The 16,112-nt window shown below is 43.2% G+C and overlaps 1 protein-coding gene across 5 annotated transcripts in view; it reads right to left on the bottom strand.

Annotated features, from left to right (window-relative positions):
• Positions 1-16,112, bottom strand: part of IL1RL2 (interleukin 1 receptor like 2) — a 48,089-nt gene that overhangs the window by 3,222 nt on the left and 28,755 nt on the right. For all 5 annotated transcript variants that reach the window (XM_015433320.4, XM_015433321.4, XM_065526686.2 and 2 more), the window contains exons 7-10: positions 14,606-14,735; positions 13,671-13,807; positions 7,645-7,788; positions 527-688 (exon numbers count right to left, since the gene is read on the bottom strand). In XM_015433320.4, coding sequence (XP_015288806.3) covers positions 527-688; positions 7,645-7,788; positions 13,671-13,807; positions 14,606-14,735 — 573 coding nt within the window. The remainder of the gene's footprint in view (positions 1-526; positions 689-7,644; positions 7,789-13,670; positions 13,808-14,605; positions 14,736-16,112) is intronic.

The raw sequence follows: 16,112 nt of genomic DNA, 5'->3' as shown, positions 1-16,112 counted from the left end.
ATCAAATGGGAAAAGTGCACTAAAACTTCCATTGTATTTAGGGAGGGGAGAGGCAAGTAGGGTTGAGGTTTATAAAATCAGCTTTAAGCACGACCTGATTTACATTGTTCAAACCCATGGAAAACACCCAGCAGTTCGTCTCAGGGACGTGAGGGCAAATGACCACTCGCCACCTTTCAGTCCTTTAGCCACAACGTAGTTGTACAGTTGTAACAATGTAGTTACATCACTGGCCACCTGTTTCTGTGAACGGCTTAACCATATCCTCACTCAAAGTGAGATGCACGCTGCTGCAAGCATGAATCCCAGACACTGCGGGGCAGGGAGGAGCCTAGAGTGGGCAGCGAGCTTGCGCCTAACCTCCTTGGCTGGGGACTAGGGGATGGCAGGCGGGGGGCGCTGGTCATAGACTTCCTGTGGTTCCATGGGGAAGGCAGGCAGAGTCATCACCATTAGTAAAGTGGAGGAACAGAAGGGTCACTTTCCTTCTTTTATTTGTTATTTTTATACCTCACTTAAAACACACCTTGTCCAGGGAATTCATCTCTGCCGAATATAAACAACTTATATCCACATTGCCTCTCCAGCACCTCGGGCAGGATCTTCAACACCAGGGTATCCACGGCATGCCTCTGGCTTTCCCTGCGGGGCTTGGGGTATAAGACGTAGGCGTCATACAGCTTCCCGTCTGAAAAGGAAATGGACACGCTCGTGGAATTGTTGCTACCGAATTCTCTCATGTTAACAAACCGGAAGCCTGAGCGGCTACCATGGTGTCCTTTGGCCTGGGATCCATGACTTCCAAGTGCCCAGCTGGCTGACGGTGCCAGGGGCTGCCAAGTGACATCATCTCCTCTCACAAATGGACGCCTGAGGGAGGTGGTCTTATCCCCAACGCACAAGAGTGAAGCTGAGACTGGGTAGGCTGCATCACATCTGCAATCCCTAACCTTACCCCACGTCTTTTGATTCTAAGTCCACCACTCCCTGTGATGCAGCCAGAAATGAGAATTAAAGGCAGGGGACTCGTCCGACACAGTAGCGCATGGCTGTAATAAATGGGCTGAGGCAGGATAGCTTGAGGCCAGGAATTCAAGACTACCCTTGGCAATGTAACAAGACTCTCCAAAGAAAATAATTGTTAAAAAGTTAGCCAGGCATGATGGCTCATGCCTGAAGTCTCAGCTACTCAGGACGCTGAAATGCGAGCTTAGGAGTTCAAGGTTGTGGCCAGGCATGGTGGCTCATGCCTGTAATCCCAGCATTTTGGGAGGCCACAGCGGGTGGATCACCTGAGGTCAGGAGTTCAAGACCGGCCTGGCCAACATGGTGAAACCCTGTCTCTACTAAAAATACAAAAAGTTAGCCAGACATGGTGGTGGACACCTGTAATCCCAGCTACTCAGGAGTCTGAGGCAGGAGAATTGCGTGAACCTGGGAGGCGGAGGTTGCAGTGAGCCGAGATCACACCACTGCACTCCAGCCTAAGGGACAAGAGCAAAACTCTGTCTTGGGGAAAAAAAAAAAAAGGAGTTCAAGGATGCAATGAGCTATGATCACGCCACTGCACTGCAGCCTGGTGGACAGAATAAGACCATATCTCTAAAACAAACAAGAAAAGGATCTCTAAAATAAACAAACAAAAAAGCAGGAAACTACCCATTTACCCAGGTTACCCTCAGCGTGTTCTGTGTGACGGAGCACTGTCCTAACTGCACCAGGCCAAACTGGATGACTCCCTCCTGATTCAGACCCACCAGTCTAAGAATTCCATCACTACAAGCCCACAGACTCACATCTGTGAAACGAGAGAACAAGCAATTAAGCAGACTCTAGTAATCTGCAGTGCCGTTGAGAGAAGTCAAACACAATGGCGCATGTCATCGTCATCATCGTCATCAGTATTTATTGAGCGGCCTCAAAAGCAGCCTCTGCATTGGCCAGTGCAGAGATGAGCAAGACACAGACCTCACTGGGCAGACCATTCACATGCACAGGAATGAAACACCACAAGACACAACACGGCGACGAGAGCCAAACGAACAGAAAAGACAGCAAGAAACAAAAATCTCCATAGTCTGGAGTCCTTGGGGAAAAAAAAAAAAATCACAATGAACATGGGACAGCTCCTGGATTTTTAAATTTTTTTGTTATTATTATTTTTAGATGGAGTCTCGCTCATATCTACCAGGCTGGAGTGCAGTGGCGCTATCTCGGCTCACTGCAACCTCTGCCTCCCAGGTTCAAGCGATTCTCCTGCCTCAGCCTCCTGAGTAGCTGGGATTATAGGCACCCGCCACCATGCCCGGCTAATTTTTGTACTTTTGATAGAGACGGGGTTTCACCATGTTGGCCAGGCTGGAGCTCCTGGATTTTAAAGGGTGGGAGAGTTTAGAGGAAAAAAAGTGAGGGTCTAAGAGTGGATGGTAAACAGGCTTGCAAGGGAGCAGCTTCAGGAGGGCATGGAAGGAGGAATCATTTCCTACTCAGGAATCATGTAAATCAATAAGGAACTTCAGCAGGGCCAGAGGGCTTGAGTGGAAGAAGAGGTAAGTGTGGGCGTCTCGTGGGAAAATGCGATTTCGAGCTTTGGGCTGTTGAGAAACTCAGACAACCTAGAAGGTACTAGAGAGGAGTGGTGTCCTTCTCTATTCCCTTTTCATGAGAGCTTATTGGATGAGCAGACTTGCAGAAACAGGTGATTTTAAGATTAATAAGGGAAAGGAAAACCTTGTAGTCTTCTAGTTTTCGTCCAAATAAGAGTAATGAAAACGTGCACAGATCTTGACAGTTTGCATATCACCATTTCTCATTCCATCAGTTCTCACACCAACCACTGCTGACCTTTGGGTCTCTGCTCACCATTCTTGACCATCTCTTACGGAGAATGGTAACACACACACGCATGCATGCACATGCATGCACACCCGTGTGTGCACATATAGTCATACACATGCATGCACACACACAGGTACATACTCCTTCTCTGCCTCCCACCCCATCATGAAAGGAAGCTGTGTGAGAGTGGAGACTTTGTTGGCTCCCTGCCCTACCCTCAGCCCGTGGAGCAGGACTGGGTGCAGAGGAGGCCTTCATCAGTGCTCACCGAATGTCCAAATGAAGCTTGATTCTACAGAGCCTCAAAGAGCTTCTATCTATGTTGGGGACAAAGCTGAGGTCAGATTCAGCTTTTTAAGGTGGGATCACAGGGCAGGTACAAAAGGGATAACTGATTTGTGTCTTGAATTGGCAAAAACCCAACAAAGCTGAAACTCCTTGTGGAATCCTGAAGGTCACTGATCGAGACCACCGCTCACATAAGTAGATACTTTTCTGTGTAAAATTTCATAGCACACATTTGACTTTCCAAAACCAGAGGATTTTTTTTTTCTGTAGATAGAAAATCCAAAAAGAAACATTTCATAAGGTTCTTATGTTTCTGAACTTTTGGAGAAGGAATTAAATTTTCCCATTTAAAAATGTGATCATATTTATCCTTTGGTTTCTGATGAAGGGCTGGCTGAGTTGATGCTCGGTTCACCACAGAATACAGTATTTCCTGGTCTGTTCTAAACTACAGCAGACATGCAGGCTTATTGCCACTTGTCCCAGACCCTGCCACTAGTATCTCGCTTCTCTCAATCTGTTTCTCTTTTTTTCCTACTGTTTCTGATAAAAAAAAAAAAAAAAAAAAAAAAAAAACCAACAACCATGTGTGCTAAGTGTATTCTGTCTTTTGCCAATGTTCCCTGTTCCCTGTTTCTAAATGAGGTGTCTGAGGATATAGGTACTTGATGCTCTGCAACTTCAGGATCAGAAGACATTTGAGTAGCAAGAAAGTCTCACACCTTTTAAAAATTCAAAATGTACGAACGTGCCCAATTTTTTGGTCATCTTTTTTTTCTTTCTGTCTAAGCTTTTGAGTAGAAATAGAACATGCTGATGTTCTCAAAATGTAGTGAGTTTTCATCACTTTCAAATGACTAATTCCTAATTTACTGACCAATATATTAAGAGCAAAAGATCAAGTTGTAGTCTTTTGCTTTTTGCATCAGGCCACTGGTTTCGAAGCGCCTTGCCGGGCAACAGCACCTCAACACTTCCTGGCCGCGCTTCTCATGACCAACCGTGTGGGACGTGGTTCTTATCTCAAATTATGAGTAAGGAAGCTGACACCAGCAAGACAGCGTGCTCTCTCCAAAGTCTCCCAGCTGGTGAGTGCGTGGCCTTGATGTAAACCCAGGTCCGCCGTTCCTTTTGCTGTGACTAAAATGAGAAACGGGAGCAGGAAATTTCACAAAACTTATCCCTGATTAGTCCTGTGCAGCTGTGTCAGTCTGAGTTTTCCAAAAGTAGCCCCAGCAATATTTCCAGTCCCACGTGTTCTTCCAGAACTTTGCCACACCTTCGCAAAGACGCAGAGTCTCTTTCCACTCCCTTAAAATCGTTACGTCCTTCTTGGCTCTTGGCAAAAAATATATAAAAGTTCATTCACATAAATTAATATTTATGAAATATTGCCTCAAGATTATTCAATTCCCTACTTTCTCTTAATATGATATTGCTAAATTTTAGGCCGGATCAAACCAGAACAGTGGAAAACTCAGATTCAATCTGGCCTCCACGCAAATGCTTTTACTGAACCGCAGGACGTTTGGTGGGTTTAGCCCCAATACGCATAGAAAACACTAGAAGAAAAGTCACACAAAACATGCTATGACATGGGAAAGTTGTTGCAGTCAAGCTTCCCTACACCACGCCCTTTTGAAATGAGGACTCTCTGTTGGAAAAAAAAAAAAAAAAAAATCTGCCTTTGGAAATTAGTCTCAGAAAAAGCCATGTTCTCTCATGAAAATTGGAAAGGTTGTTGTGAACAGCACACAATAGATCTTGTCGCTGCCTTTACTTTGGCTTGAAAAGCAAATTCATCTTTAATAATTGTCAAAGGTATCATTAACTCTACCGCGACTGGTTTTCCTCGTCTCTTTGGTTTCCCTTTGATCACTCCAACTGTTTGCCTTGTCTTCGTTTTAACCATTCTATCCTACATGCACATTCTCCAAAGACCTATCTGGAGGAAGGCGAGGCATTTTCAAATCTCTCTAAGAGATCTGTACACAGACCCTTCCGTCCTCGTACACACACGCAGCCCTGCCAGGAGAATTTTTAAAGCCCCAGTGGCTTGCCGGAGAAGATACAGAACTTGCTGACTTCAGCCAGGGCTGTCAATGGCTTCTCCTAAAATGGTGAGTCATGCACACCTAATTATTAATTAAGCGATACAGCTTAGCTAACCCAGTCGGGGTAGATGACTTATCCTACGAAGGACATTATTTCTCTCTTCCTTATTTTCATCCATTAATTGGCGTTTCCTGATTGAACTCAGAAAATATCCTCAAGGGGAACAAGGACATAAACAGGATCTGGGACTCATCTCAGAATGTCATCAGTAGCTTAAAGCCAACTACAGGCAGCTCTCGTAGATGGAACTGTAGAGAATTTCATGACAAAATGCACACATAGTTTTCTGAATTAAGCAAAATAAAAATAAAGAAAAAAAAGGACCCCGGCGGCCTGTGGGCCTCCATCGCCAAATCCTCTGCCCACTGGTGGAAAATCTGGGCTGCGTCCCAGTCTCGGCAGAGGGTAGGGCTGCCTAACTCTGCCATCTGCCCAGCCCCCGCTACTCGGTGTGAGTCACTGTTCCTGTTTTCTCTTCCTGCTAAACTCGACCTCACGAGCCGCTTCCCCACACACTCTACACAACACTCGTAAGTCACAGCTGTAATCACGCTCCTGGGAGTCGCAATGACTCAGTGAGGGAGTCAGTGAGAGAGTCACTGAGAGAGAGAGAGAGACAGCGAGAGAGACACGCCACAGGGCCTGAGCTGCCAGGAAGAATACGTCAAGTGACGCAGGCTTCTGTGAGTCAAAAAGTAGAAAGCAGCTGCAGCACTCACATCTGTGTCAGAAAACAGTAAGTGGTGGGGGACTGAACTGTCTTCTTCTCAAAGATGCAAGCAGGAGAGCAGTCATGGGTGTGCTTAGACAGGGCAGCCTCTGCAGATGCCAGAGCCAAAACCAGATGCCAGAGCCAAACCCCGCCATGCCCAGTCGGACTATCCACAGGGCTAGGAGTACTTCAGGTTGCACTGGACACTTAAGGTCCAGATGACTTGTGTCATTAAAAGGAGTTTATTGCTTTCTCCATTGCTCGGGGTTGCTAATTTTGAATGCTGAAATTTAATTTGGAAAAAATCCAAGTTAGGACACCTATGTTTTATCAGACATGTGGACAACAACTGCGCTGTGTATTTTGTGTGCAAAGCAGGTGCTTGATGGCAGTGACCTCTTTTATGTTTTAGCTGCCCATACAACATTCTCGGACACCCAGTTTCCCTCCCTTTCCTGCTCTTGTCACTCAGGCCTCTGGACTTCAAAGGTATAAATTCGTGCATCTCCACACAGGTCAGCTGCACCGGCTTCTTTGGGCTTATATTAATTTTTTCATCTAATTAGGGGACACTAGAGCAGATTTATTACTTTTTCAAGGACTTAATAGATTGTATCTGTTCTGAGACAAAACAAACAAAAAGTAGCGTAAAGAGTCACAAGCACCACGGTGGGAAATGCCAGGCTCTCAGAGAGTCAGGATCACACTGAAGCGTTTCTGTACCAAACAGCACTGGCAGGACATAGGCCCACAGACCAAAACCCACAGCCGTGGTGTTGGGGATTTGTCTTGACCTCCAGACAAGCAACAGAGGCCGCCCTGTGCCCCAGGCCCCTGCTGAATGCTTCCGTGTGCTTCGGCTCAGCTATCCCCACTGTCAAAAAGCAGGATGTAATCACTTTCCCTTTCTTTGTTTCTTTCTTTTTTCCTTCTTCCTTCTTACTTCCCTTCCTCCCTTCTCCTCCCTCTCTCTCCCCTGCTTTCTTTAGTTTCTTTTCTACGAACCTCCCTTCTTCCTTCCGTTTTCCCTCCCTCCCTCTCTCTCTCCTTTCCTTCCTCCTTCTCTCTCTTTCCTCCCTCCCTCCCTGTCTCCTTCCTTCCTTCCTCCATTCCTTTCTATAGCTGAGAAATAGAAGAAAGTTGAAAATCCAAGTTTACATAGGGAGTAAGTGGAGAAGTTACATTCAAACTTGGTTCGATCTCTCTCCGTATCTGAGAGTTGAAGACTTAAATCCCTTCAGGCACCAAGTACGGGGCCTAGAGAAAGCTCCAACTGCAGGCAGCTCATCCCTCTCCATGACACCTATTCTGCAACGTGTGCTCACCCACTCTGCTGAGTACACGTCACGGATTGAGAGCGCTTTGCCCTTGGAGAAACTTTCCTGCAGCGGGCAGAGGATGGACGTGGAGACCTTTGTAGCATGGTGGCAGCGGGACTCAGAAGATGGTCTCCTCCCGCAGCTTAGCAAATATTTCCTCAATCACTACAAGCCTGCAAACCTTATCTGACCGAATGATGCTGGTGATTAGGGACAAATCATTTCTCTAAAGCATAGGCAGTTCCAAGGAGATTCCTTCACCGGAAATTTGCCAGCAACACAGTAAAATATGACAAAGTATATTTGAAATCGTTGTATACGTATAAGAGGATGCCAATTTTGAGGCATTTTTCAGGGATTACACACACTTACCTTCTAGGGTCTCTCTAGATTGGAAGGTACTTCGATACCAAAGAACAATGTCGATCTTAAAAATGTTGTATATGTACACAACAGACACAGCCACAGCCAAAAAGGCGATAAGCCCTCCTATCAAGTAAGCTCGAAAATCTGGTGCTACAAATGACAGCAAAAAAATAAAATAATTATAATTATAATAATGATACAAAGAGTCCATTATATACTTTACTAATACAGATTACACTATGAATGCCAAATGGAAAGGTTCTGGACATCAGTGAGGGCACTGTTTAAACATTTCTTTAAAGTCAAAAGAGTGGTGTGGGAGCGGAATAATCTGATCTGGACCACGATTGCTAGGAAACAACTCAGCTCCTGGGAACCTATGAGAGTAAAAGTCTGCAGAGCCCTAGTTTCCAGTGGTAGACGCAGGATGGACCCAACTGCACGAAGGCTGCTTTCAAAACACCCATGTCCAGGTTCTGCTGAGACTGTCCAGAGGTGGCGCCTGAGTATGTTCATGGGGCACTTTCTCCAGCTGGTTCTGCTGCCCGTTCTTGATTACAATCCTATTGTAACTGCTTTCCCAGCCATTCAAAGTTGAACAGCTGGACGGACACCCATCATCCTTAAAGAGCCAACAGTTGTCCCCTCTGGAACCTGCGTGGCTGGCTCCACAAGACAGGCCAAGAGCCAAACCTTTACCTCATCCTCTCTGTGCCATCGATTTCCAGGCTGGGTGCCTGTGCAAGAGACAGTCTCAGAAAGAATGTTTACACTCTACCCTGCTTCATGCGTCCATTGCAGAGCAATTATGAGCCTAAGTGGTGGGCAGGAGATGGCCAAGGAGCAGAACCAGCTCCTCTGGAACCTCAAGTCCCCGAAAACATGCTCCTACACATCCAAGAAAAGGAACAGCATGACTTCTGTCTCACCACAGCCCAAACCCATACCACCAAAGAAGACCCTCTGGGAAGGAAAGAATTAGAAAAGGGGAAGAGGGAGACAGGAAGAAAAGTCCTCCCCATTCTTAAAACCCACCTCACACACCACTTCCTTCTTCAGCCCCTTCCTCATCCTGCAGTCCTCACTGGATGGTGGGGTGGGCAGAAGAGGGAGGTTCTTTTTTACTGAGCCCCTAGAGCACTTTAATCTTTAAAAAAGTTTATAGGTACATAAGAGTTGCACATATTTATAGGGTATGTGTAATATTTTGACACAAGCATACAATGTGTAATGACCAAATCAGGGTAATTGGGATAACCGTCTCCTCAAACAATCATCATTTCTTTGTGCTGGGAATATTCCAAATCTATTCCTCTAGTTATATTGAATTATACAATAAATTCTTGTTATCTATAGTCATTTTGTTGTGCTACCAAACACTAGATCTCATTCCTACTATCAAAATGTTTTTTTTTTTTTTTTTTTTTTTTTACCCATTCACCAACCTCTCTTTATTCCCCCTTCACCACTACTCTTCCCAGCCTCTGGTAACCGCCATTCTTCTCTCTACCTTCATGAGATTAATTTTTTTAGTTCTCACATATGAGTAAAAATATGCAATATGTGTCTTTCTGTGCCTGGTTTACTTCACTTAACATAATGGCCTCCAGTTCCATCCACTTTGCTGCAAATAACAGAATTTCATTCTCTTTTATGGCTGAATAATATTCCATTGTGCATCTGTGACAGAATTTCTTTATCCATTCATCCATTGATGGACACTTAGGTTGATTCTACATGTTGGCTATTGTAAACAGTGCTGCAATAAACACGGGAGTGCACATATCTCTTTAACATGTTAATGCCCTTTCTTTGGGGTATATAACCAGCAGTGGGATTGCTGGATCATATGGTAGCTGTATTGTTAGTTTTTTGAGGAACCACTATGTTTTCCACAGTGACTATAAAATACACATTAAAGAGCTTATTGCCACCTGCCTTAGGCCACACCATGTCGTAAACATCTTGAGGCCCAAGATTTCCCATTTACTATTGCACATCTTTAAATACATGGCACAATAACTAAGAACAAATTTGTGCCAAAACAAAATGAATTCATTGAGTAAGTCCCAGTGCAGTCAGAATAGACGCACGGCACTACACACCGGTGCCCGAGCTAATCCTGGACACCTGCGAGAACCTCTCACTTCAATCATGAGACAGATCCTTCCTGCTTCCCCATCTTCTACCCCTCTTTGCCCTTTCCCAGCTCTCATTAGAATTCCTTCTAGGGGCAATATTGCCACCTCTCTCTTTGGGATGACTTGTGTCTGGGAATATTTAGTGTCTGTTTCAGAGATCTTGGTGTTGTTAACTGTCCTAATAAGAAGACCATGCCCATAGTACTAATGAGGCTCAGAAAGCCTCTGGCACATAGACAGGAGTGATGCTCTAAAATTCTCGGGCTTTTCACTCACTGCCTTCAGGAGTATTGATGCCCTCTGCTCTATAAACGAGCTAAAAGAGAATGAAATTGGAAACAGGTCATTAATGAATACATTCAGAAGGACTCGGGGCTTCGAAATAGAAATAAATGGGGAGTCCATTCTTGATGTACTAGATGTCATGGGAAAGGTTAATGGTGGTATTCACCATCTGAGTCATTTGACTACTACCAGCCTTCTACTGAGATGGTGGGTGAGCATAAGTAACAAGCGAATTCACAGAAGAGCACACTCAATTTAAACAACTTTCTAGAGACCCTGCTTCAGAAAAACCAGATAAGATTCAAATCTGGAGGTGTCTTCAACAAACACAAGGAAGTCAAATGGAGAAGCTATAACCTTAGCTCTGTCCCCAAGTAAACCAACAAGAGGTTTACATTTAAGAGGGTGAAGTTCCAGGAACTCAGGACAAACAAAACTAAGTCAAAAGAACCAAAATACTCTACATTTGAGATAAAATGAGCATTGCCAGGAACTAAGGGATTTAAGAAGCAAGAGCTTAAAACAAAGGAGGTAAAGGACTCCGTCCCTCCACAAGCTTGACAAGTGTTAACTGGTCACAGCATTAGCTCCTCTGAGCTTGGACTTGGCCTCAGAATCCTTCGGAACACAGTGCTTTCAAATAGTCCAACAAGTCAGTATTGGCGTGGAAATCTCTATTGGCCAACTTCAGTCTATATTATCCAATAAAGAACTCAAACTTCTAGGTTGGGACAGATTTAAGTTGTAACCACTTCAGGTGTCGTGGACTCTCCAAGACTTCTTACAACAGCTTCACCTCTGTTCTCCGGGGTGGACCCTGAGTCTCTCTCTCTCTCTGACCTAAGCCAGGCTGCATCTCTGCTGTAAGCTAATGGAGAGTCAGAGGGAGGAAACGCCAGCAGGCTCCGCTTCAGTGAAAACAGGTTTTCAACCTGTCCTCACTGACCTACCACACATTTCTGCACTTGTCTCAAAGTCACCTCCTTCATCACAATATGAGCTCACAAAAGACCCACCTTTGTCTGTGATCTGGCTCTCTGTTCTGTGGGGTAGATGAAGGTGACAACTGGGAAATGAGTGGGAACAAGTAGATCAGGGAGGCCCTGAATGCCAAGCCAGGAGTTTCCATTTCATCACCTGGCAGCAAATATTAGTGAATCACATTGCAAAAAAGTGTGGCATTCTATGGAAATGTTAACGACAGACTCTCACCTGGCAAAGCTACTCTTCATCATATATCCTGGAGGGATGCCTCTACATGGGTACACAGACACACAAACAGGAATTTCCATAGCAGTATCATTTGTTAATAGCTCCAAACTCAAAACAATGCAAACCACATACTTATAGCCCAGTGGATAAATTGTGACCTAGTTATTCAATGGACTAGGATATGGCAATGTAAATTAATGAACTATGCTACATGCTATATCAGCAATACACTGATAAGCCCCCCACACCTAAGAAAATAAAACATACTATATAACTCTCTTAATATAAAACTCAAAACTAGGCAAAAATAAATTGTATTATTAGGACTGTCAGCATAGATAGAAAATCAAAGAAATGACTTTCCTAAAAGTTGGGAGGATGATTATCAAGAGGGAAGGATCAAGAAGAACATCCAGGGGTTTTTCAGGCAATGCATTTTTCTTAATCCAGGTGGTAGTTTCATGAGTATTTGCTATACAATGACTTGTTATGTGATGCAGATATTCAGTGTTCCTTTACCATATATGCGCATGTGTTATAGCATGTATAATATATACGTTATATTCCACAATAAAAAAGTATAAAAGAAAATCCCAGCTGATTCTTACAACAGCCGTGGAAGGAAGTCGCTATCCTCCTCATTTCCCAGATGAGGAGACGCGGGCACAGAGAGGTTGAGTGACAGTGCTGTCCTCACAGAGCTCCCAAGTGAACAAGATAGGATCTGAGCCTGAAAACCTGACCTTTAAGTCCAGGGCAGGACTCACCCTACCATCCAGCTTGTTAGTGGGAATGGGCAGGAGGGTAAGAATCCACAGAACTTGGCAAGTCATTGGGTGCTGGCATGAGGGAGGATAAGGGAAAACATCAAAATGACCCCAGATTTTGAGCCTGAACAACGTGGAAGATACAGGGGTTCCATTTACAAACGTAAGAAGAAGAGAACCAGGAGGGGAGAGTTTAAACATGCTTTCTGACATCAGCCAGTTTAAACATGCTTTCTGACATCAGCCAGTGTATCTGCAGTCCCTTACGCAGTTGGAAATGCAGAGCTGTCACGGGGGAAAACAGTATACAGCTGGATATATGGAACATGTTTGCACCTGCCCAGGAATGACAGTTGATGCCATAAAGGGGAAAAAGATTTCAGGGATGAGGACACAGAAAGAAAAGCAGCACAGATGATGAACCTCATAGAGGTACCAGAGAGAGAGAGATGGCAAATGTAAGATTGACTAGGGGAAAGTGATGGAAAAGGATGCTTTATGACAAGGAAAAGTCAGTAAGAAGAGAAAAAATGGGCAGTGGTGACAGATGAGCCCAAGGGTCCTTCCACATGACGCAACGCAAGAAGGATTCCCCATGCCATGAGGGTGAGGAGAGGGTGCTGTGTTCATTCAGTTAAGGCAGCTGAGGCCAGAATGACACTGGCCTTCAGGACACAGAAGTGAGGCAGAGAACATGCGCACCCAGAGCTGCAAGCTGCTGTGCACAGATCTCTATTCATCACAATTCTAAGAGAGGTCACGGGCACTTAGGAGGCCAGGATCTTGGCAGGGGCAAAGGCACAATTGCCAACTCCATACAGCAAACACTGTGTTTTCTGTTAGGTGTTTTCTGTTAGGTGGGGCTTCAGTGTGATGTATGCAAGCGTAGGTTTAACTGATCATTGAAGGACACCAGCAAATTCAAGTCCTCTTTCTTGCATGTAGCTAGCCACAAACACACAAACGCGTGCGCGTGCACACACACACACACACACACACATACGCTAATGATATTAATAGAATCAAGAAGAACCACTGTCTTGATAAACCACACAGAATTTTGCAAGGTATTTCATACACTTCTGATATGTTACGAATTTAAAGTTGTTCTCAAGATTCTGGCTTCACCCTCCACTATCTGTACACTGGCTTTAAAACTTCCAGTGGATAATCAATTAGTTCTGTACGGTGCTCAGAGTGCAATTTGTATACGCACATTGAGTTGGAAGCCCTCCTGCTTAAATACCAGAATTCAGCCTCTACAGATAATTTTACAAAGTTACATAGTAAAAATATACATAGGCATTTTGGCTTTATATCAAATTATAAACATTTGGCAATCACACTTAATAAAGAAAAGCTTTTGTTTTCTTTCTGTTTTGATGTATAAATCTTGATGTATTGAAAATATGGCACTTTCAAAATATACTGCAATAAAATCACAGCCTCATTCCAACAACACTATGAGCCGTTGCATGAACTTTCCCCTAGATTTCATACTGAGTTTGTCCCTTTAATACCATCCTCATGCCTCACTCTGAGCATTTAGAGTCACTCCTCCTTCAGATGTGTTTCCTGGCCATCGTTTTGAACACTCTGAACAGTGTGTAACCCACTGGAGTATTACCTGGGAGCTGTAACATAATGTATGCTGCAGACACTCCAGCATGGCACATGAAAGGAAGGCCATAATCTTCCATTTTCACTTCCAAGAAGGTGATGTTTACTGTGTACAAATTATGTTCCCGAAAAGAGGCATGGGTTCTATAAAAGAAAAAAGCCAGCCATTAATACATGAGTCGTATTTACCTAACATGTTTTAAGGTCTGTTTTCTGGAGATTAAGTGTTTTCTTGGAGAACACTTTGGACCATCATGTTATCCTAAGAATACTTTGCTGACTGGCCCAGTGAGGTATGTAGATTGTGTATTTCCAAATTTGCATTTTCTTCTGCATGGTGACAAGGAAGTATGGTTCTGTAAGCTACAGACACCATTCTCAGCCCCAAAGGCCCTTCCCCTATTCCTTTCCACGTATCCTAACTTGTCCACCCTGCAAGGCCCAACGCAAGCTCTCCTGCCCTCTGACTTCATTAGTTTTATTTACACCACTCCATTTATACCACCATAACTTGAGTTTATACCCATTTAATTAGCTAATGATTATGCACTGTCTTCCCTCAGAGTCCTTGTTGGTGCTTGTTTAGTATAGTAAAGAACTATACTACTATTTCTTCCTTCTACTGTTGCAGTATACACATTTGTGTCACTTCCAGTGTTTCCCTAGTATGCCCAGGGCGTTAAGCTTTGAAGGCCTATGGATCATGATATAATTGAATGGAGATGGTACTAATTTTAAGTAATAGCCGAGAGAAATGGATCTTACTGCTCTCAGGGATACTTGGTATTTTACCATATCTCCCTAACTATGTGGTAGGTGGGATTGATAACATGAATCACTGAGAGGCAAAAACAAGAGGAGAAGGCAATAGTGATACCAGATTCACTCAGATGGAGAAATCCTTGCTAGCTTTTACAGAAGTCAAAAAAGCAAAATACCTACTCCACCCCTTCTCTGATTCGTTTGGATTCATTATAGTAATCATCCACCAAAGTGTTATTGACTCTCCAGCATCGTAGATTTGTATTATCCTTCGTGTCTGTTATATTACAGTCCACTATCAGGGTGGTACCTAAAAAATCAATATTATCAATATTCAATGAAAATTCTACAAACTTTCAAATTTGTTAACACCTGGATAATGAGTGCATCTTACTCTCAAGCCTCAAATACCTTTTGATTACCAGAAATACCCCCATAGGCTAATGTTAATCTATTTTTTTCTTTCCCTGGAGAGAGACCATGAGGGGCAAGTGGCCTTCCAGGACATCCATTGTAAAGGGATACATATACATTACCAAACATCATCAGGTACACAAATGTTATTTCTACTCCTAGTAACACTAGCAAAGAACTTGACAGTTCACAAAGTATTTTATGCATTTTCTCCTTCATTCTTTGTATCTTCAAAACAATCTTACAAGGCAGGAAAAGGGGAGGTGCGATTATCCTCATGTTAAGGATGCAAAAACTGAAGTTCAGACAGATGGAGTGACTTGCCCAAATTAATTAGAGGAAGAAATGAGAGATGAACTCTAGATTTCTAACATCAAATCCAGTGATATTTCTACTTCAACAAATGTAACCCCCACCCTTTCCCTCTCTTTCCTTTATCTTGCCTCTACACACATTCACAAATTTCATAATTTATAGTCTCAGTGGATTTTGTTCCATGAGCCTAGCAAATTCTAACATTCAAGGAGTGTTCTTTATTCTAAATGATATGTTTTAAAAATATATGTGTGTGAAATATAACACACATATACCAAAGAGTATAGAATAGAAATGCAGTTAATGAATTATCATAAAGCAAATATCTATAACACTTTCACCTCATCAAGAAAACAGGATATTGTCCAAATCCCAGAAGTAATGTCTTTTGTCCTTTTTTTAATCAAATTATTTGTTGTTTTGTTTTTTAGGTTTTTTTGTTTGTTGTTCAGCTATTTGAGTTACTTATATATTCTGGATATTAGCCCCTTGTCAGATGCATAGTTTACAAATATTTTCTCCCATTCTGTAGATTGTGTTTTCACTCTGTTGATTGTTTATTTTATTGTGCAGAAGCTTTTTGATTTGATGTAATCCCATTTGTCTATTTTTACTCTCGTCTGTGCTTCTGAGGTCTTATCCAAAACATCCCTGTCCAGTCCAATGTCATGAGCACTTCCTTTATGTTTTCTTCTGGTAGCTTCATAGTTTCAGGTCTTATATTTAAGTCTTTAATCCATTTCAAGTTGAGTTTTGAATATGTTAAAAGATAGGGGTCTAGTTTCATTCTTCTGCATGTGGATATCCAATTTTCCTATCACCATTTATTGAAGAGACTCTTACTTGTTCAATGTGTGTTCCTGGCACTTTTGTCAAATATCAGTTGTCTGTTGATTTGTGGATTTATTTCTGGACTCTCTATTCTGTTCCATCGATCTATGTGTCTGTTTTCACGCTA

The sequence above is a fragment of the Macaca fascicularis genome, chromosome 13 (assembly GCF_037993035.2).
Source record: "Macaca fascicularis isolate 582-1 chromosome 13, T2T-MFA8v1.1".
In the NCBI taxonomy this organism is placed as follows: Eukaryota; Metazoa; Chordata; class Mammalia; order Primates; family Cercopithecidae; genus Macaca; species Macaca fascicularis.
The sequence above is the reverse complement of the archived record's forward strand: the minus strand, read 5'-3'. Positions and strand labels throughout refer to the sequence as shown.